Source organism: Falco biarmicus, chromosome 13 (assembly GCF_023638135.1).
Source record: "Falco biarmicus isolate bFalBia1 chromosome 13, bFalBia1.pri, whole genome shotgun sequence".
Lineage (NCBI taxonomy): Eukaryota > Metazoa > Chordata > Aves > Falconiformes > Falconidae > Falco > Falco biarmicus.
Genome location: NC_079300.1, coordinates 17,662,059 through 17,683,698, shown reverse-complemented (window position 1 = coordinate 17,683,698; position 21,640 = coordinate 17,662,059). Strand labels below are relative to the sequence as shown.

Genomic DNA, 21,640 nt, shown 5'->3' with positions numbered 1-21,640 from the left:
TAACTTGTCCTACTAACCATATCACATGACAGCCAAAGAACATAGGGAAAATCATAAAAATATATAAAATAATAAAAGTTTCACAGCCCTGCTTTAAGATTTCAACTCCCATCATATCACAATAGCCAAATACTTTCTTAAAAGAAAACAAAATGGAAGAACCTTATAGCATGTTTTTGCTATTACATTTCTACAGACTACATTCAACGATTTCCTAAGTAGAGGTATCATCACAGCGACATCATTAATTAGCTTAAAAAGCATTTGCATTCACAGGGAATTCAATGTCTATGCTATTCAGTTCTGACACATCTCATGTATTTGCCAAGGTCCTTCCAGGCTTTAGCTTGTAAAAAAAAAAAAAAAGCTGCTGTCCTCCTCCCCAGCACCACCCCTCCCATTTGGAATTGTAGGCTTCCCGAAATTAGAAACTTTTTAAAAAGATGACAGACAGACCGACAGAGAGAGACTGCGCAGGCAAATTTACTTCAGTATTATCTGTTGCTTCCTTGACAAACAGCCATTTAAGGCAAACTACCAAGCTTGAGAGCCCAAAAATGGTCAGAACGACAATGTTTTAAACCCTAGAAGCATTTCTTAATAAAAATTTCCACAGTATTCTGTTCTGAAAATGCTTTCAAGCTTTTTTTCTACAGCTCAAAACAGAAAGAAAAACATAGCCCTGTTTTATTCCTTTTTGTACCCTCATCATTAACAGCCATCAAGTAATGTGAAAGTTTAAAATGAAAATTTCACTGTCTTACCCCTCCGTGACGCACAGAGATGCTCTCCAGTATTCACATTCCAGAAACCACCTGTTCCCATGGTCAGTTTAACATCTCCAGGGTGAAAGCAGCATTCCCCAAACATAGCTGACTGCTGATCAGCTACCTGCCATACCAACAAAAACAATACAAGTTAGCTACAAACTACCAACCTATGCTGCTGAATTTTAAAATATCACTGCAAACACTTCAGCATACTGAATACATATTATCACTCAAAAGAACTGAGCATTAAGAGAGGACACTCATACAATTTTCCTAGAGTATTTGCAGTCCATTCCAACAGTCAGATTTATTGCTAGAATCCAGTTGCACCAGATTTGGACACAACATGAACACCTGTAGTATTGCTTGCGACACGGAAAAATATGTTATGGAAACAAATGAAATATTTTAGTTTGTTATTTGATAAGGATAAATGGGGCATTTGCAATCCCGGGGAGCAGAACAGAGCAGCTTGGCTTGAATTCCTCTTCCCCCATACAGAAAGTTGAAGTTTTGAGGTCTCACCTTCCTTTTTCCCTGCTATACCTCCTGTACCAAATTGTTCCATGCTCAATTTTTCAACAACGACTAAAAATAAATGGCAAATAACACATTCTTGCCTCAGGAGTTAGGATTTGGGTAAGAAAACCCCACTATTTTTGTAAAGTGATGACTTGTAGAAAAATTTGCTTGAATTAAGCTAAACGGAAAAAATGTTGCCCAGCTAACATGAATTTTTCCTGCTATTTTTGAAAAATTGTAGACTCAATTTATCTGAAAATTTACTGAGGTGAGAACATTTTATTTGCCATTTATTTTTAGTGGAAAAAAAAAAGAAATAAAAGGTACTCAAGTGGATCTATTAACAAATACTCTTACATTGGTGTAGGGTCTTACTGAAGTCAAACCAGAAGGGACCCCATTGCACAACGTCATACAGAACAACTGATTTTAAGCCAGCCATATACAAATTACCAGAGCATAACCCAGCTCAGTTAAGTCCTATACTCAGTGCTTAATCTTTTGGTCATCTAACCTTAATGAATCTCAACCTCCAGAAATCCCTTCCCATTCCGTTCTCCTCCTTTCCCCATAAGGTTATAAACCGAGTTGTTCCGAGAAAAATTCAACAAGCAATTATTTCAACCAGCAAAAATTCAGCAAAAAATTAAATCAAAGCTAGATATAAAGAATATAGGTACAAATACACAGATTTAAGTATGAAAACATTTTTACTCACCACTGCCATTATTGGAATAGGTACCCCAAAAATTTCAGAGTCAGTTGATCCGAAGTTGAAGCTTAAAACACACGTTATGGAGAAACGTCACAACACTAAACTGACCTTTTGTTAAAATGAAATTTACATATATAAGGCCTGGGTGCGCATCAGATATGAAAGCTAATGCTACCAGTTTATTTTAAAGAAATCATTAAAACTACCACTTTAAGAAATATTCATAGTAAAAATAAAGTTTTTCATGTAGTGTTAAAAAAAGTACATCTGCATATAAAAATACTTCCTTTTTTTTGTGTATCCATATATTACTTTGACCATGCAGATAATACGGTATTTTTCTAAAGGCAATTAATTTAACAGTTATAATCTTTTGAATATGCCTTCCTACTTACCTTGTGTCTTTCACTGGTGGAAAAACAGACATTGGAATGGAAAGTAAATTACACAAAGCTGGGTTCCAGCATTTCTGAAATAATATGAAAAAAAAGAGTAAAAATGTCAGCAACTCTCTCAGAAGCACGATGAATAGCAACAACATTTTTTGGAACAGCACATACCGTAAAGGGTTCAAAAATGCCTGTAGCGCTGGCATTTGAGTAATCCGTAGCATATACAGAACCTGCCATTAAAAAACAGTAACAACAGAGTAAGATTTAGGTATCTGTTTAAGAGTAATTTTAAACATACTTTTTCATTAAACATTTCAGTGGCTCCCATGAAATATAAACCGAGTGTCTATAGGCAAAGTCATAATGATACAATAAGCACACAAACTTTACCTGCTGCTCACTATAACACATATACACTCATTGCCTTATTTTACCCTCATGAAACTGGCCAGAAGAGAGCTGGGACTTTTGACAACACATACCACACCGACTGCATCACTGTCTATAATCTATCCACCTGCTCCGGCATTAGCCCTCAGGACAGAAGCTTTTCATTCTTGCACGTTTGTAACAATTCTTTGGGTTTTTTGCTTCCATAGTACTTCAATCAAGGTCAACTAGTTCCGGTAGTCCTCTTCAGATCTTAAATGCTGAAAAGGTTGATTACACTGAATAATTATTTCCTTTTCTGGCTATCCTTCCAGACAGGCCCAAAGGAAAATGAATTCAGAATTTATTTTTTTAAAACGGTAAATATATTACAATATTCATCAATTACAAAAAAAAGCACAAATTGTCAAAAAAGTATTTGAATTCTAGGATATATCAATGAGAGTTATGGACATCATTACTTAGATGCCAGTATGCTTTATTAATATTTAAGAGGAAATGTTAACATTCACCTTTAGTTAATCTATACAGTAACCACGTGTCAACTGTTCCAAAGCAGCAGTTATTTTTTTTGGCAGCTTCTTCAGCCTGGGAACAAATAGACATACAAAAAATGGTATTTACAACTGGCTACAATAAAGACAAACATACTTCCTGATTCCTTTTCTCATTTTCTTCATGGTTAATGAAAAAGTCCCCAGGAATTAAATCTCTGATTGCAAATTTTTCTTCTGAAAAGGGCAAGTTGATTATGTAAGTGATATTACCCTACAGTTCATGCTCCTAACAGAGAATAAGAGCCATTTCTTACAGTTGCTGCTAAGGAAAGTAAAGCAATCAGTCTTCTACTGCAGCAGCAGCAGCACCTTAAGATGAGAAACTATGGCCACAACTATAACAGTGATGAAGGAGCGGTAAATAAAGAAAACAAGGTCGTGCATAAAACATGAAAATAAAAAATTAACAGAAATAGAAGAAATAAGTGTATTTTAGAGTATGTCCCTGACAACAATAGAAACAGAGCCATTGTTTTCTGGTTTATGATGTCTGTAAAGAATTCAAAATGTTATTTTCCTTGGGATCTTTTTCCCCTTTAAAATGGGGTTTTTAAAATTAGGTTTCATCTAATTTCTAACTGACAATGTGTACAACTACAGAACTCATTAAAAGAACATACAAACTAACTCAATCAAAACTTGACTGAATGCATTTTGCTCTGTAATTAAGAATTAATTGCATTAATGAATTTTTGACCTTGGTTTGGCAGTCACACATCTTAAGTATCTGCCTGACAAAACACAGGAGAACATTCGTCTCACACTGAAAACGCAGCAGCTGCATAACTTTCAGTTCTATAATCCTCCAAATTCACACCTCACATTTTCAACAGGTCCAACCAAATCATGCCAGCAAAAAAATTATACTTGACCTTCTCAACAGTTAGTTTGGTGACAGAAAATACCAGACCAAACTCAAAAGATTTCAGGGTTTCTTTACAGAGTAGAAAATGGATGATAACCATTTTCTTCACAAATAAGTTGAAAATTCAACACAGGAAGTAAGATGACTGAAGTTATAAATACTATAGGAAGAATCAAGGAAAACGTTTAGGATTAGAGCAAAGAATACAGCAACAAATAGCTCTGGGCTCGTAAATCCATTAGATTATTCCAGCACAATTTATTTTATATGTATTTTCCAATTTACACTACAACAAAAAGCAAAATAAACTGCAGTGTCTACAGTTTTACAAATAACATCATACTGACAGTCAGACACTGGAAAAATGCAGACTGAAAAGGTAAGAGTGCCAGCTGAAAATTAATACAATCATAATGCAAAACTAGCATGCAAACAACTTCAAAACAAAGTACAATTGTTAATTGTCTAATTATATCAAGCGAAATAAGGCAATTTGACTATGTTTCTCAAGCACAAAGAAAACTTTTTACTACTACACACTCCCAGAATCAGAGGAAAAACTTGCATAAACATGAATAGATATTTAGGTAGACAGGCTTTGAACATCAACACAGATAAAAGTCTGAGGAAAAGAATAAGCAAGACAAAACTGAAGAGGTAACAACCAACCTATGTCACCAGCCATTACTATATTACTACGACTTAAGCAAGCTATTATGTTTGCCTGTCTGGCTTACCTCATGTATGTTTTTAAAAACCCATGACAACTTCATAGAAGTTTGTTGTGTTGAAAAAGTAAGAAAACTTGGTGCCAAATATCGATCATTCCCAGTCAAGAAATGAAGCACTGTAAAAATAACATGGATTACCTGTTTCAAAAGAAAACAATTACTTAATTTTTAATCTCTCCCTTTAAAGGTTTCTGATCAATTACCTTTGCAGATGAAAGATGCCGACATGAGATTAGATTCAGAAAGCTAAAATTCTGTTAGCGAATCCTTACATAGGATTTCAACAGATCGCTTTCCCATGACAAATACCACAGGAAAGAGCAGCTGCACTAAGCAAGTCTTGACTGACTTCTGCTGCCACACTGCTCTGTATTACAGAGACAGGTCACCTAAGTGAGCACAATGCATCACGTGGGTGACAGCACTACATACTGTTATTTCAGTGAAAGACCTCCTACAGTAGACAGGCTCAATCATGTTTTAACAGATAAACCAAAATTTAATCATTAATAATGTTTTCATTCACAAAAGAAATCAGTGGAAACCCCAAGAATTCAACTTCATTTTGTGAGCATGCTAGTTAGTTTCCACTTACAGGAAAATTCATTTCAATTTTTCCACTTAGAGCAAATCCTTCTCTTCTAAAGGTATGAAGCACAAGCCATGAGCAGCATAAAATGTACCTTCTACAGATAATCTAAGCAAAGAGTACATTAAAAACCCACAACAAACAAAAACCCCAAAACACTGCCAACCAAGAACTACCTACTTCCAAAAGCCGTATCTGGCTTAGCACAGTTTTACCTTCAGCAGAAGGGACTTATTCCAGGAATTCACAAGTTCAGCACTTCTTAAGTCTTGCCAACTTATGAAATTATGGAAAGGTTTCCCTGTCCTCCTGAAAAAAACAGGATTTGAACATTCCTATTTAAAACTACAGAACATACACTACTCAAAAAATTCAACGTCATGCACCATTTCCAGTCAGGACACTTAGGACTAGGTTTATTCCTAAAATAAGTGCATATCTTCCTGGTGGATTTCAGGAATTCATCATAGGCACACAGATATTTTGAGTGTGAGGCTTCTCATCAGAACTAAAAATACGTATGTATTCATCCCTTCTATTAAGAAACAAACAAAAAGGACACACACTTACAAACCATTCTGAATGGTAAGGTGTGGCTGTGCAAACACAAGAGAACATGAGTGACCGACATTTGCTGCTTTCAGGTTGTGACTTGACTGGGTTCAACATTTCTACAGTTTCCTTCTATCCAGCCTATGAACACAAATTCATTTTAAACAATACACAATATACATACTTGTGCCATGTAATGAAAGTTGCCCTCTGCGTTGAGATGCCAAGACCAGCAATTTGCCTCATGTGAGCTCCCGCATCTAAAACCCAAAAACAAATCATACAAAATAAAAAGCATTTATCTGAAGAAACAAACAAAAACACTTCTCCAATGTAACTATAAAACCTATGGAATACTCCGGAAATTAATAGTTTAAAAGAAAATAAATCTCTACAGGCTGCCCATCTAAATGGCTAGAACAATGAAATATTTAGAGAACTCTCAGTCAGACAACTGATTCCGATGCAGGTAAATAAACCTGTGTATTTTATAAAAGCAGCTGTGGCACACTGAGCCTTTCCACCTTCTGAAAGGCCTCTTGATACTTTATTTGAACAGTCCCAGAGACATGCAGGCAGGTTATATGTGCCTATATATAATCAATTAAAATGTGCATTTCACATGGATGAGTGCGACAGAAGAAGTACCTTTACAAACTTATGGAAAGAAATTCCATAAAGAAACAAAACTACATTGATTCTGTAAGCAGCAGAAAGATTAATGTCAATATGCCATGATATTTTTATATCACTTTGATAATGAGGTGTCTCACCTTAAATAGCCCTTAAATAATCTTTCAAAATTCAGAACAAATTTGCTTAAACCATGTGCCACTGAATGCAACAAAGCTTGTTTAGAAGTATAAAAAGGTACATTTGGGTATGTATACATCAATTTTGTTGTTAAACCTACCTTCAAATAACTGTTAACAGAACATTTTTTCTAGTACATGTAACTGTAAATAATTAAATATGTTCACAGCTATTTTCAAAGCAGCTCTGGTCAGCTTCCGCAGTACCTCCATGCATACCTCCAGAAGCAAAATGATGTGGAAAAACAATATATTAAGAAATTCCACTTAAATTACAGACTACCTATTTTATCCAAAGTACTGTTACTCTGAGGAGCTCTCAATCCCACTACTGGAACAGATCACAGGTTAAGTATGTCCTGCTCATACATGTTCTTATGTTAACTTTCATGTGCGAAGTTACTCATTTGTGTAACCATATAATGGAGACTCTACAACTGACAGCCTTTGAGTGACAATTACAGAAGCGGTTTTACGGGCATGTCTTGCTCTGCCAGCCTCCACACGGGCTTTGGTGACTTCCCTCACACTGGTCCTTGCATTCATTAAGGCAGCGGTATCAAGGCCTTCAATCAGCTGCAAATTAAATGAGTGGTTTCACAAGGCTACCTGCTCCAACTGCCTGCACATGTGCTGCTGCTAGCAGGAGTGTACGGGAGGAGGACCTCTGAGTGGGCGGCTCAGGAACAGCAGTATTTCATTTTCAGTGGCAGCTGGGTCCAAACCAAAGGCAGAGCCACACCAATACTACCACAGCTTGCTATGGATTAGTGGCATGTACTACCCCTCCCCATCTCCACCTGCATGCTCCCACCACCTTCCTTTTGTCAACTATCGTGCTCTCCAGACCCCTACGTGAAGTAGAGACAGATCCCCTTAAAGAGAAGACAAACATGGGTATTTTTCCAGCTAAGCTGCCTCCTGGAAGGGTTGAACCAGTACCAGGGTGAGAGAGAGGGGTGGGACCACGCAGCCAGAAGCAGTTTCCACCTTTTGGGAGTAATGAACTACATCAGCTCATCCACCCGCACATGGAATCACGTGTTTTAGCTCTGCAAGCACTGTCAACTGAAGCGCTCCTATGCCTTCTTCCTGCTTCCAGTCAGTCATTCCTGCCCTGGTACCACACTCTCTCTTGTGCTGGCACAAACATTGGTGAGGCTCTGCTGGCGTAGACAACTGCACAGTGATCCCACTTAGGAAACGGCTCTGGATTTGAAACAACCCTGTAAAAAGGAGGGCGAGACTCCTCCTTTTGACAGCAGTGTAAGGTTATGCTCACTTACATTACACAACCACTTCAAAACTACTCACTAGGAGTGCCTACAGCTCGGCCACCAGAAAAGCTTCCCCTTTTAAAAATAGCTGAAAAATACTGTTTCCCGATTTGCCCCACAGAATGGGCGTGAAGGAGGCCAGTAAGGACTTCAGGTTCTTGTGACAGAAGAGCTGTGGCTGCTGAGAAAACAGACAAGAGCCCAAAATAATCAGCTGCAGCATACACCTGGTAAAATGGTTACTTTTCCCGTTCCCTAGGCTGCCTTCCAAAGGGAGAGACAAGCAGTTTTGCCTTGAGCCAGAACACTACTTGGAGGCCAAACTCCAATCGGGGCTGAACAGGAGGAACTTTAGGCACTGAATGAAAGGGTATGATGCACACACATGTGACAAGCAGGCTGAGGCACTGTGAGAAGGCGAGCTGGGGTACAGTTGACAGGTCCACAGCATCAGCGTGGCACAGAAGGAGATACGTGCGGGATTGCAGAATGCTGGAGCTGGTGTGGTGGGAAAGCTGTGGGAGTTGCAGAGAGTAAGCACACAGTAAGAGTGGCATCCAAAAACAGGGGGGGGGGGGAAGAAAAACCCATCAGAAGTTTGACAGAAGAGAGAGTGGTGCATTATTTAGTGCATAGAGTACTAAAAAATTTTAGGTTAAAGTACAAATAAAAAAGCACAATAACACAGAAATTGCATAGGAAGAACTGTTTGTAGTTTGAACAGGAAAAGTAGGAATAGCAGGTTACGATCGAGAGAGCACAACTACACAACATCCTGCTTTCACTCTCTTGTCCGCACATTGACACAGGCTGGGCAGTTGCGGAACAATGGGGAATCAGAAGAAGAAACAAGCTCACCCTCTGTTTGCACACAGAGGCATCTGGAGGAAGGAACAAAGATGCCAGGGAGGAATACGTATACAGAACGCTGGAGCAGCAAGGTGCTGTCACTGACATGTAAACAGAGTATGCACACTGCCTCTGGTCCTGCTTCAATCCTAACCTAGCCCCACTACAAGGAAAAAAAGTATTTTAAGCTTCCTATTCTACATAACAATTGAACAGGCCTTAAAGCATGTTGTGGACCTGTACCCAGTGATGAATTTTAAGTACTTTTTAAAAATAAATAATTTTATTATCTAGTTAACTTAATTTACTAACTTTGAAAAATAATTAACTTCTCAAACTTTATAAACAATTACCTTGTACAGCCTCTTTTATCACACCAACAAACTGACTCCACAGCACTTCAGGATCTAATTCAACCCGACCAGGACAAGGATAAAGCGATTCCACCTGTTCACAGAAGACACACAGTGGATTTGCAACCCTTAGTTCACAGAAAGTGGCAACCTGATGAAAGTTTGCATCAATACATTTGGGTTTGGTTTGTTTTTTTTCTCTTTTCTTAATTTTCTGAATCTACTGCAAGAGGAGAAAGAACCGGGTTTGGCACCGTTAAAGCACGGCTAAATCTGGTGTGCGATCTCCAGACCCCCTCCTCCAGGAATAACGCTGCCCAAACCCCCAGGAACCGGCGAGCCCATACACCCCTTCTAAGGCTACAAACTGGAAACCCGGTTTCGCGGAGAACCTTCTGGCTCTGCGGCTGGCCTGGGACGTCAATGCCTCCATGACGGTGGCCAGGAACTGCCCGCCGGGGGGGTGGGGAGCAGCCCCGGCGCCACCGAGCACATCCCCGCCCGCCCCTGCGACTCCCTCCTGCTCCTCCCGCTTCCCCTCGCCGCGATCTTGTCATTGCGATAGGCGGCAACGGAACAGCGGATACCGGCGACGTGCTCGATCCCCAGAGCGCGGGCCGTGCCAACCCAACGCAGCCGGTAATTCCCGTTCCCAAGCGAACACCCTCGTAATTAGCACCGTTACGTAACGGCCAGCGCGCGCTGGCACCGCCGCCCGGCCGCAGCGGAGCGGTCGGTAGGCGGGAGGGGGCGCCGCGAGCGCACCGGTGGCATCCCCGCGGGGCTCCCGGCCGGGCTGGGGGTCCCCTTACCCCCGCGCCGGTCCGAGGGCCCCGGGGAACCGTCCCCACCCGGCCCGACGGGCAAAGCCCAGCGGGGTGCGCGCCCGCCGCCGCCCCCACGCCCCGCCTGGGCGCCCCGGGCCCCCGCGCTGCCCGAGGGACGCGGAGCCGCGGGCTACAGCGCCCGCCTCCGGCGCCGCCCGCCCCGGGCTCGCCTCAGGCGAGTCTCGCCGCTCCCACGGGGGAGGGCGGCCCGCTGAGGAGGAGGAGAGAGGGCGCGACGCCGTCCCGCCGCGGATTCACCTTCCTGCAGCTGGAGCCTCTGACCGCGGCCGCCCGGTCATAGACGTGGCACTTCACCACCGTGCTGCCCACATCCACCCCCAGCACGTACCGCGCCGCGGCGGCGCCGCTCTCCGGCTGCCCGCACGGCATCGCCGGCCGCGGCCCGGCCCGCAACGACCGCCGAGTGCGGCCGGGCGGCCGCCGCCCGCCAGAAATCCGCCGCCCCGCCGCGGGGCGGGCGCCCGGCCGGCCTATGGGCGCGGGCAGCGGCGGCGGCGGGGCGGCAGGTGGCGGAGGGCGGGCCCGGGGGCGGGCTCGGCAGGGCCGCGGCCGGGGGGCGGCGCGGGAGCGACGGGCCGGGCTCTGGCCCAGCTGCCGCCTCTGGCGGGGCCGGCGGCACCTGCGCGCCCGCTCCCGCCCGGCGGCCACGGCGCCTTCCCAGCACACGAACCGACTGCGAGGCTTCCCTGCTTCGTGCCGGTGCTACCGACGGCAGCTGCCCCGCACCGACCGGGTGAGCCGGCGGCGGGCGTGTGGCCCTGGCACAGCAGGTGTGATCGTGCAAAGCCGTCATCGGCTGCAGCCGTCCGCCCGCAGCAAGCCCCTGTGCCACCGCCCGCCTTCACGTGTGTGCAGCTCGTGTTGGGACAGAGACAGGGGCTGCCCGCCGACAGGGTGGTGGTGGCTTTTAAACAGGAACAACCAGAAATACTCTCGGTTAAGCAGCAAGTTTGAGGGTGCTCAACCCCAAAACAGCAGCACTAGAGTTTAGCTTTAACCGCAATTGAATTAGAAAAATGAGTCAATTAGCTTAACTCGTTTAATCACAGCAGGAAAAAAGCAAACCCAGAAAATACATAAAAAATATTTTCCCCTTGCACTTGTTTGGCCCCTGATACAAAAAGGTGCACAATGAACGACAAAAGGATATTCTATGGGATAACAGTCGTTTGTTACTGGATCTTTAAACCAGGAATATTAACAACAGTGAAAGGCACATTAGGGAGACCACCTCACCCAGGCAGTTGCAGAGGTCTTGGGGATCTGAAGGCATATGAAAGAGAAAGCCAAGGAAGGGCTGCTTCACCTCTCCTCCCTAATGAACAAGTAATTAAAAAGTCATCATAACTTTGACTTCTATATTCTCTTTGACTATAACTTGACAAGCTGTAATCTCTCGACATACAGCTAATAGATGGTATCAAGTACTTCATTTCTGATTTAGACAGTTTCTTTTTTTTTCCAAACTAATTTAATTATTCTGTTGGTTTTGGTAAATAATTATTTAGAACTCCTGAAGAAAGTTCCCTAAAAAGATTCAACATGTGTAACTGGTATAAAAGGCTGAAACCTCTCCAAACATTCAAAAACTAGGAAACATTAAGTAACATTGGGAAAACTCATCTAGACATCCTTCATGTTTTTACAGTATCAACACAAGTGGGGCCTATCTCACTGCAGGATGAAACAAAACTTCAAGAAGAAAACAGAGGTGCACATTAGTTTTTTTTTCTTTTACAAGCTCTTAATGTAACAAATAAATACCCCTCCGATTCACTGTATGGCATGGAAGTGACCATAGGTCGATTTCTTCATGCAAATCTTAAACACTGTTTAATATGTTAAGGAGAACTTCAATGCATCTGGAAGAGGAACACCATATATATACGTTGGAAAAAAAGACAACATGAACCAACTTGCAGAGCTGCAGTCCATATGTAATCTCAGTTATATAGGATGTATTAGAATTACTCAATTTATAAGAGGCTTATGAAATACAAGTTTTATCATTGTTCTGTTTGCAACACGAAAAAAAACCCAAAGCAATAAAGGAGGAGACAGGTTTTCAGACATGCATAGCTTGTCCATACATGACTTATTTGGCATTAGTTTATATTATTTTTTCATAAATAATATCATTCCCACACACTCTTTGTCTATCCAAAACCTCTATCACCCTCAGGAAAAATCTTATCACCAACATAAGTAAACGCCCCGCGTTGATCTTACACAGACAAGAAACATTCAGTTTGAAGTGAAGATGTGTGGACGTCCGTCTCTTACACTGCACTGCAATTCTGAGAACAAGCCTGCATAACCTCTACCACCGCCCTAGTGCTCCTGTTTGAGCGAGAGCGTGCAGGTGCCATTCCACTGTTCAGAAGGCAAGGAATTCACACACCTGGGGTCACATACCTATCACCGAAGCAGCTGTGTCCCGTACTTCTGCATCTTTTCTGCTGAAATCCTCACTTTCTTTGGTGTCTGGAAAATATGACTGGACTTACCTTTTACTGGAATTACCAAACCAAATGAAGGAGTGGAGGCACTCCAGGGACCTGTCCAGTGCTGTAGCAAAGGAAAGAGTTATTAAGTAAAACCAACCAAAAGGCAGAACATCAGGGATGAGATCCTCCATTGCTGGCAGCGATGGCAAAACCCCTGCCATGAGTAATTTATATGGACTATCTGTAAGCAATGCCATCATGCTCAGCATGTTTCAGTCAGCAACAAGTACATTTTAGAGGATGATGCCAAGCAAGAGGGATTTTTGCCTCAGTTACACAGGTTAAAACAGGCCTTGAGAGATGGGAGTGCTACAGATCCAGCAGACCTAATTTCTAGAAAGAAAACACGATGCTGACATTTTCTAGGACTATTTATGTCCAAATCACTGGTTAAACTGTATTTTGAATAGGTAACTTATTTTTCCTTTTAAATAAAGGTGTTCTCAGGTGCATTTCTGTTGTGCGACTGATCCATAGGAGACTCTTCTGCTCACCCCAGGCTTTCACTATGAATCGGACCTGTTACTAGCAGTGCTTACACGATTCTAGTTACTGGAATCTGGGAGAGCAAGACCCAAAACGTGTAATGCATGATTTTGTCTTTAACTCCCTTTCCTTAGCAGTATTTTGTCAAGATGCATCTACCCTTCTACTGCCTCATCAAACTCTTGTTTACCATTATACCCACCTCCTTAGCTCTGCTATTTTAACAAATTTTAATATTACGAAAGCACTGGCCTCAGGGACCTTACTCAGCTTACATTTAAATAAGAACGAACCCACTAATTCCTATTGCTCCATTGATTGGTGCAGCCCCCAACCATCTTTCATTAAGCCTTGCCTGGAAACTTAATGTGACAGCCCAAAATGAAAGCAATGACCTTTTGGCAAGTTTTGCTGCAATAATTTACCATATGACCATTCTCAGCAGCTCCTCCTGTACTCCTGCCAGAATTTACCACTCTCCTTGAAGCCAACCGACAGAACCACATACAATGACATCAGTTAATCTAGCATGTTAGCTTCGTAGGCGATTTGAGTTCTAGGCAACGATGGGATGTTTCACAAGCGGTTCCACTCTTGCTAAATCATCCCGCCCTCACACTGCGAACTGTTGTACCAACACAGCTGTTCTGGTGGCTCCACGGCGAACTACCAGGCTGAAAAATAACACGGGGGAAAGAGTTTCAATCAGATTAATTCCTTGATATGGTTCATAATGCGGCAATACAGTTTGGCACGAGCCAGTGGGAACAAAAAAGAGACTGGTTAAGCCGGCACACCAAAACTGTGCCCACATACATGAGGTTTTGCATTGTGCCTGAGGCACAATGTGCCCTTCTGCCAGCTCTGCAACAGAAGTAACCTTAGACAGAGAATGAGGTAGACATTAGGACAATTGAGTTTTAAGCTAAGAATTTATCTACCAAAGCAAGTGAAGTGAAAACTGGTGTGCTTATTCTGCTACTGTTTCACTATTTGTCCATGCTTTTAACCCATCCTAAGTAATATCTATATTTGGAGAAGTGCAATGTGTATATATAAGTTCTCCCTCATTCTCTGGATGCCACGCACGGAATTATGATGTGGACTAAAATTGACAGAACTAGCTTTGAGAAAATAAGGAGACTGAGTCCTATATCTGTATATAAATATATGTGTGTGCGTATACACGTGATGAATAGTCATTTGTACCTAGAAAATCCAGGGCTGAACAGCTCTCTAAAAGAACATTGGTTTCAAAGTCTGGAAATTCACAGGAAAAAAATCTAAAACTAAAGAGAGGAAAATGGCCATTGATGAAGCTTAAGTAGAAGAAGAAGAGAATGGATATACTAGAGGCTAAAGGGAATAAAAAGCACTTAACTATTATTTCACTAAGATCTAGCCACTTAAAAAGTAAATTAAAAAATAAAAAGAATTAAAAAAGAAAGCAAGGGGAAGGAAAAGGGAAATATTTAAACACAGAAAAAACTAAAAGAATGAACCATCTCAATATGGGCTCATTAAACTCAGAGATTCCAGCAGCCTACACTGCTCTCCATCTACCCTACTGATTTACATTTCATTGACTGACAAAGCATTTCAACTGTTTCAAAAAAACACGTACTGGAAGAAACATCAGGAGGCTAATAGTAAACATCATAATCTATCCCCAAATAGTGCTAAATCTAAAACATGCATAGGTTACTCTGAAATAGATCACTTTCAGTGGAATCACAGTTCTTGCTTCACACCATACCCTCAACGCCCTCAAAGTTGCTGCCTTTGAATTTTGTTGCTGCTGTTAATTGCAAAGACATTACATTTTGGCTTTTGATTGCCAGCCTTGGCCTTTCTTGCAATTCCACAAAATACAGGACTAAATGTGATTATAGACTTTCATACAGCAATGCTGATGCAGTAACAATGACCAAGTTTTACCAGAAAAATGATAAGGTTGATGAAAAATGCTTTCTTTCTCCTTTAAAATAACAGGAATCAGCTTTACTGTTCACACTTAATGGCACTGTGACTCCTTCTGTTCTCTTTGATTTATATTCTCTTTCAAAGGAAAAATGAAACTGGAAATTTTTAATTTACAGAAAAATAAGAGTAAACACCCCACCAAAAATTGGCAGCAATAAGGAACTACTGTTGGAACCATGAATTCTTTTGTTAATAAACAACAGCTACTTACCTCATGATATTCGATTCTTCGTAATATTTATCAATTAGTCTCAAAATTCACGGATCCTCATGCACCTGAATTTGGATTCTTTTGGACGAGTGTGTATTCAGACTGCCCTTATGCCCTTGGTGTCACTGTGTCCCCTTTCCAGAGGTAGAAAGAGAAGAACATAACTGTCTCTCAGTAGTAAGGAAGGCTGATTACGGAATACATATGGAGATCACATCTCAAATAAAAAAAAAAAAATTTAAATCCCTTACTGTAATTAACCATTGCTTCTTTGGGATTCCTCACTCTCAGGGGTCATCTATATAGTAGTTCAAATGAACAAAATTGAACAGAAGTCACTTAATTTTTGAATGGGAGTATCCATGTGAGATTTATTATGCGCAACCTGATATATTTTGAAGTTATCCCTTTACTTTGTTTTAATTTTCTTTAGTGCTATATATTGAGATGGGAAAAGTAACAAGGCAGAACTTGCCATGCAGGATATCTGCAGTACTTAAAAAGTCCATTGGCTAATATTTTGAAGAAAGCTTAAGAAATGCAAGATTATATCTTCCTGTATATACTGACCAGACTGTTGTATACAAAATATTGTTACACAAAGTTGTAGCAGCTGGTCATGTTAAGAGTGCACTCCATCCTTTATGCTAGTTGCTTTAAACAAGCTAATATCAACAAGAAAGAAAGTAATATCTTTCTATATGAATAGCTGGTGCTGCTGTTAGCAAAAGACAGATCCTAACGAAGTTCAGAACACACAAGCGAAGACAGTAATAATTAACTGGCTTGTCTACAGTGTTGATTACAGTTTAAAAAGGAACAACAGAGTTTTAACATAATCTTAGAGATAACTGGTCAAAAAGAACAAAACTCAGCACATGGTATATACACAATATAAAGGTGAAGAAGTTTGCTCTCTCTAAAATAAGAGTAAAGTCTAGTAACATTAATTTGGCAATTCTGAACTTTAAAAACCTGCTATTATTGGGGATAAGGAAGTCTAAGTATGAAACATAACTTGCCATTTCTCTCTTAAAGAAACTCAAACCCATTGCCCTGGTTTTAGTGCAGCCTGTCACTATGCTGCAATCAGAAGCCTTGTTACAAATGAGGTAACTACTCTTACTCTACTTGAGCAAAAATCCCAGCACCGTGTTTTGCTCTAGGTGCAGAAAAATGGTGTCAAATATTTCCAGGTACCCATGGCTCCTCCTGTTTTTCAGCTGGTTTTGCACCGTGTTAAGAAGCACTAGGACTGAACTTGCTGGAAAGCAATCTTACTGAGAAGCAATCTTACTAAATTTTCTATAGTTTTGGTGGGTTTTTGTTATTATTATTGTAATGGGTGACAGAGGCCAAAGAAATTTTGCAAGATTGGTATCTAGTTAAATGCTTTTTAACACCCTTTTAAACAAACTTCTTATCTTTAACTTAGTAGTAGTTGAAAGGCATCAAGAAACAGCTCAGAGGTGGGCAGTTGCTGCTTCTGAGAATCACAGGAACTGAGCTTCATGAGATCTGATTTATATCTTAAAATTTTGGTTTGGAGCATACAGAAGTTTCCATAGAATATTTGGAAATAAAACAGTGAAAATAAGTAATGTTTCTTGTTTCAATATTTAATCCAAGCAGACACAGACACAATTTATAAAATTATTCTATTGCATTAGATTTTTATATAGCATTTAACTTTTATGAATGTTTTCCTTCAGTGTATCATATATTCATATTTTAAAATATCTTTGCACAGTCCTTTGTGCAACTACATGCTAAAAATCTGCAAATGCACACTTAACACTAAACAGCACAAAAAATACATTCTGTATCCATTCATATGCAAATTTAAAACATTTCACTTGGCAGATAAACAATGAAAAGTTATTTTTAAAAAAATCAGAAACTACAAAAATGCGCACATAAAAGTCTTCCCTTTTGGATTTTTAGTAAAATACTGCTCTGTATAAGATCTAATGAAAAACTCCAGTGCTTACAAAATACTTTATATCTATGAGAAAAACAAATGCTTAAATTTATATCTGTATGAATTAAACATAATCACCTTGTTAAAATATAAAACTGAAATCACAGGGGACATAGCATAGGTCAATGCAGATGTCACATCTACCAGGACATGTAAAACTGTAATTAACTGGGCACCAGGCAGTCAGTATCATAGAATATATAAACTAAAAACCCGGGACTAACACAATATGCAGCAGCTACAGAATAAAGTGTTTAACCAGCTATATATCTAGCAATTCTACTTGAAGAGGGAGAGGAAGCCTTAGGCTGAAGTAATTAATAATAAAAATTGCTGTGTTGACTGGTGTTAAAAGTATAGTGTCCTTCATACCTTGTTTTTAAAAATCTGCATACATTGGCTATCCAGATATGTCAAAATTCTGTGATGCACGAATCAAATGTAGTCTCATCTCCATCACAGGAATTTCTAAACTAATTTTTTCTGATGATCAGATAATTCATCTAGGATTATGGGGAACTAGCATCTGTCTCTTGTAACTAAATTTCACATAAACACTTCTAAAATACTGGCAGGTCAGCATCAAGTCAGTTTTGTGTTACTAATGACAATAAATCACCAAAAAAGTACAACTTTTCCCTTCACAGAATATGGCTTCAAACCCTCTTGAGACCAGATGGCTATAAAGAGAACAACGTCAATGTATATTAAGACTGCATATAAACTATTTTACAAGGTTTGTGATGCTAAGTAAATTGAAATAGAATTTCTTAACCTTGTTTTTACCTCTGTGACTCTTTTTATAGGGTTTGCTACTATTCTATGAATACTGCTGAGGCAACAACTGTTTTGGATACATCAATAGGAAAAAATGCTGTAACATAGTGACAATGTGAAACTTGGTACTACACCAAGAAATGGAGGCAAAGAACAAGGTAGGGGAACTGAAAAAAGGCCTACAGACTTGCAGATCCAATGTGAAACCTCGTGTTAGAGGCAACAGAATGAATCACTAAAGTATGCTTTATTACTAAGCTTCCTGGGCCTTAGAGGAAAAATATTTTTTCCGGAACAAATTAGAATAAAGAAGAAAAATGAAAGCTAATCAATGTCAGTAAACAGTACCAACAGAAGCTTCAAATTTTCTCTTAGACTGAAGATTTCATGTTAAGAATGGTACGTGTGGGTTCAAAATAGTTACAGGGACCTTTCAGCCACCTTCTTTTTCCTAAATGAACTAAGAATGATGGAGTTACTTCTTTTACAATATAGCTCCCTCCTAAAATACAAGTCAACCTTTTGTCTCTATATTCTTATGGAACCAACAGTAACAGTTTCTGATAATTCAATTTTGCTGCACATAACTTCTATCACCAAACTAAAAAGTAAATATTAAAAGTCACTAGCAATAAAAAATAATCTACCATAGAGAATGTTTCAGGGTGCAAACTACTACTAGAGGGAGAAATGGACTCTAAGTAAACATAACTTTGACAAGCATACTACACAAATAGATATCTTTAAACTCTGGCCATTTTTATAATTTAGAAAAAAATAATCAGAATGTCACTAGCATTTTAGGAGGCTATGCAGATCCATAGCAGATATCGATGTTATTTTATCATCAGAAAACAATAAATTTAGAATGCTGCTAGATAAAAAAATTTAAACTTAAAGTACCAAAGAGGTCTTTACTTTGCAATTATTTTTTTTTTTTAATTAAATACATTCTATAAATTAATCTCCTGGAACAGATTCTGCATCAGCAACCTCTTTTTGCCACTCTAATACTAGAGATACAATAATACCTACATATTGAAAGTTGTAAAGTTGCTGCCCTCTGGTATAAAATCTAGCAGTTCATAATTAAAGTGAATTTGGCAGTTCCACTGTAGTTAGGTTTTACTCATGCTGATTCAACTCAGGCCCTGGAGAGTCAACAAAAAAGCTGCGTGTAAATTATTTTTCCTTTCTGTCTTACTACACTATTTAAAAATAAGCTAGAATAACAAAATGTCATACTAAGCAGCATTAGATGCCCAACTTATTACTGCTCCATATCCCTCCCAAAAAGCACGGCAATTCTGAGTTAAGGTTGCCACTGTTATTGCTGCTTACCCAGTATAGTCTGTAAGCCACTGTTTAGAAACCTAGGCACAATGGATGGCATGGTAATCTTAACTCAGCATTTCCTGGCTTTTGCTAGTTTAAGTCAAAATAATTAAGTTTTAACATAATTTTTATAGTTTTCACAACCACCTGAAAATCACAGCAAATAAGATGTATTTCATTGCATACTATACTTAAAGTGGCTGGTCTTTTTAATAGAGCTTTCTGATTTTTTTAAATGATAGAACACAACAGTGGGGGGAAGAGTTAAAGATAAAATACACCTAGCTGCCATATTTATTCTGAAGATTTTGGTGCGCCAAAATTGACAGCCAGCTTTCTTGGCTTTCGCTTGCTGGAAGTGTTTGGTGTTGATTTGTTATGAGGAACGGTTGGAGTAGCCACATTGTCTTGAAATGAAACTGTGGATTGAGCAGCTGGAGGAGGTTTTAAAGGAGCTGAAGAACTATCTTGCTGAATGTGGTCAGAAGACACTGGCTGTTCATTCTTTAGTGGTGCAGCTTGAGGGGAACTCTGAAACTCCTTGAGCTCAAAGTTTTTCTTGTTAGCAGCCCTTTTTTTAGTTACCTTTAAATTAAATAAATATTATTTAACAGAATGCATTCTCAAAAAACTGCAAATATTCCACTTTTAGAAAACATGCACACAATTTTTTACAATAATTTTCTAATACTAAATAGTGCTTCACAGTGGGGATGTTGTTGCATTGATCATGTAGGCACATTTTTTACAAAAATAAAGTATTAAGACAAACCTGCCAATCTTACCTGCAGAGGTATAAACTGGTGGTGAGAACCAACTGGTATAGTTCCTGCAAGAGACACACTTCCTGGATAGGACCCAGGATAGTAATGTTTAGGCACTGGAGTTCCCCAGGACACTGGACCAAACATGTGAGATGATGGAGGCATTATATTAGCTGTGAAAATAAGTAACTTTTAGTTCTCTTTCCTCAAAAAGAAGATACCAACTCCCCAGGACCCCAAAAGTACCCCAACTACATTTGCCTGCATGTTGTTTCTCTTTCCAGTAAAGCTTCATATTCTTCCTGGTTTATTTTAATAGATAAGTATTTATTATCTAAAAAATCCCAAATAGTTCTGCTTTTACAGAACTATACCTAGAAAACAGCACAGCTAAGAGCACCAGGTCACGGCATCTGCATTTCAGAGTGCACATAACTTGGGATCTTTGCACCCATAGCTGAGTGAATCGTGTTAGTAGAAGGTTGCAAGTTTAGGTCACATCCTTTTGAAACAAATCAACAATACAGAAACCCTGGGGAAAGAGAGGTAGCAGCTGCTGTATAGGTTAGTAGGATGCTACAATGGTGCTGGCTCATTGATTAGTAGCTCTGAACGTGAGCTTTAGTAGAATACAAAATTGACAGGGCCCAGAACCGCCACCAAGATTTTTAGCAATTTTTTGGGAGGGTTCCTTAATGTGCTAATGTTTGGGAGTGTAGAACAGGATTGTGATGCATCACTTCAGTGAAAGTTGGTTATAAACAAACACACACGCTAACGCATGGATAAGCATTAACTATACAGGGTGGGGAAAAAAAGAAATCCATGCAGAAAATCAAGAAAAAGATTTCTTATGAATTCTGGACTGGAACTATCAGCTTTGATCTAATTATTATTGTTTTGAAGGCGAAAGAACCCCAACACAAAAAACCAACGATGAATGGACAAATATATTACTGAGGAAAAGAAATAAATTGGGAAAGACATGATTGTCTGAAATGAATTAATTTGCATATCGATGAGAAGAGATTCATGAACTGCTTTCAAAGCAGTTCAGACAAACCTACATACATGAAGACCAAAAATGGCTTTCTGGAAGGCATGCATTTTCATATAAAGAACTATTACAATTACAGGTATCATGAAAACGTCTGAAACATGTACTAGTCAACCACTTACCAGGGGGTTGTGCAAATACTGGAGGAATAGATCCAGGCGGTACAGGAACTCCCAGTGGCTGGTAATTTGGAAACACTGGTGGAGGCGGAGGTGGAGGCGCAGGGAAGTTTACTCCTACAGAACTCTATGAAGGAGGAAAGGAGGATTACAAGCATGCAATGCAACAGAGACAAAGATTTTAAAACATTCTTTATA

The 21,640-nt window shown here is 39.9% G+C and overlaps 2 protein-coding genes across 3 annotated transcripts in view; both read right to left on the bottom strand.

Annotated features, from left to right (window-relative positions):
• GK5 (glycerol kinase 5) overlaps positions 1-10,705 on the bottom strand; it is a 29,295-nt gene extending 18,590 nt beyond the window's left edge. Inside the window, exons 1-10 of one of the 2 annotated variants that reach the window (XM_056357994.1) lie at positions 10,460-10,705; positions 9,375-9,468; positions 6,268-6,343; positions 5,747-5,840; positions 4,949-5,080; positions 3,302-3,377; positions 2,568-2,629; positions 2,403-2,476; positions 2,011-2,071; positions 765-891 (exon numbers count right to left, since the gene is read on the bottom strand). In XM_056357994.1, coding sequence (XP_056213969.1) covers positions 765-891; positions 2,011-2,071; positions 2,403-2,476; positions 2,568-2,629; positions 3,302-3,377; positions 4,949-5,080; positions 5,747-5,840; positions 6,268-6,343; positions 9,375-9,468; positions 10,460-10,591 — 928 coding nt within the window. In that variant the 5' untranslated portion in view covers positions 10,592-10,705. The remainder of the gene's footprint in view (positions 1-764; positions 892-2,010; positions 2,072-2,402; positions 2,477-2,567; positions 2,630-3,301; positions 3,378-4,948; positions 5,081-5,746; positions 5,841-6,267; positions 6,344-9,374; positions 9,469-10,459) is intronic. The other variant, XM_056357993.1, reaches the window with a different exon arrangement.
• A 6,302-nt stretch (positions 10,706-17,007) lies between these two features.
• XRN1 (5'-3' exoribonuclease 1) overlaps positions 17,008-21,640 on the bottom strand; it is a 35,509-nt gene continuing 30,876 nt past the window's right edge. The window contains 3 exon segments of the mRNA XM_056357992.1: positions 17,008-20,087; positions 20,288-20,439; positions 21,446-21,569. Coding sequence (XP_056213967.1) covers positions 19,797-20,087; positions 20,288-20,439; positions 21,446-21,569 — 567 coding nt within the window. The 3' untranslated portion in view covers positions 17,008-19,796.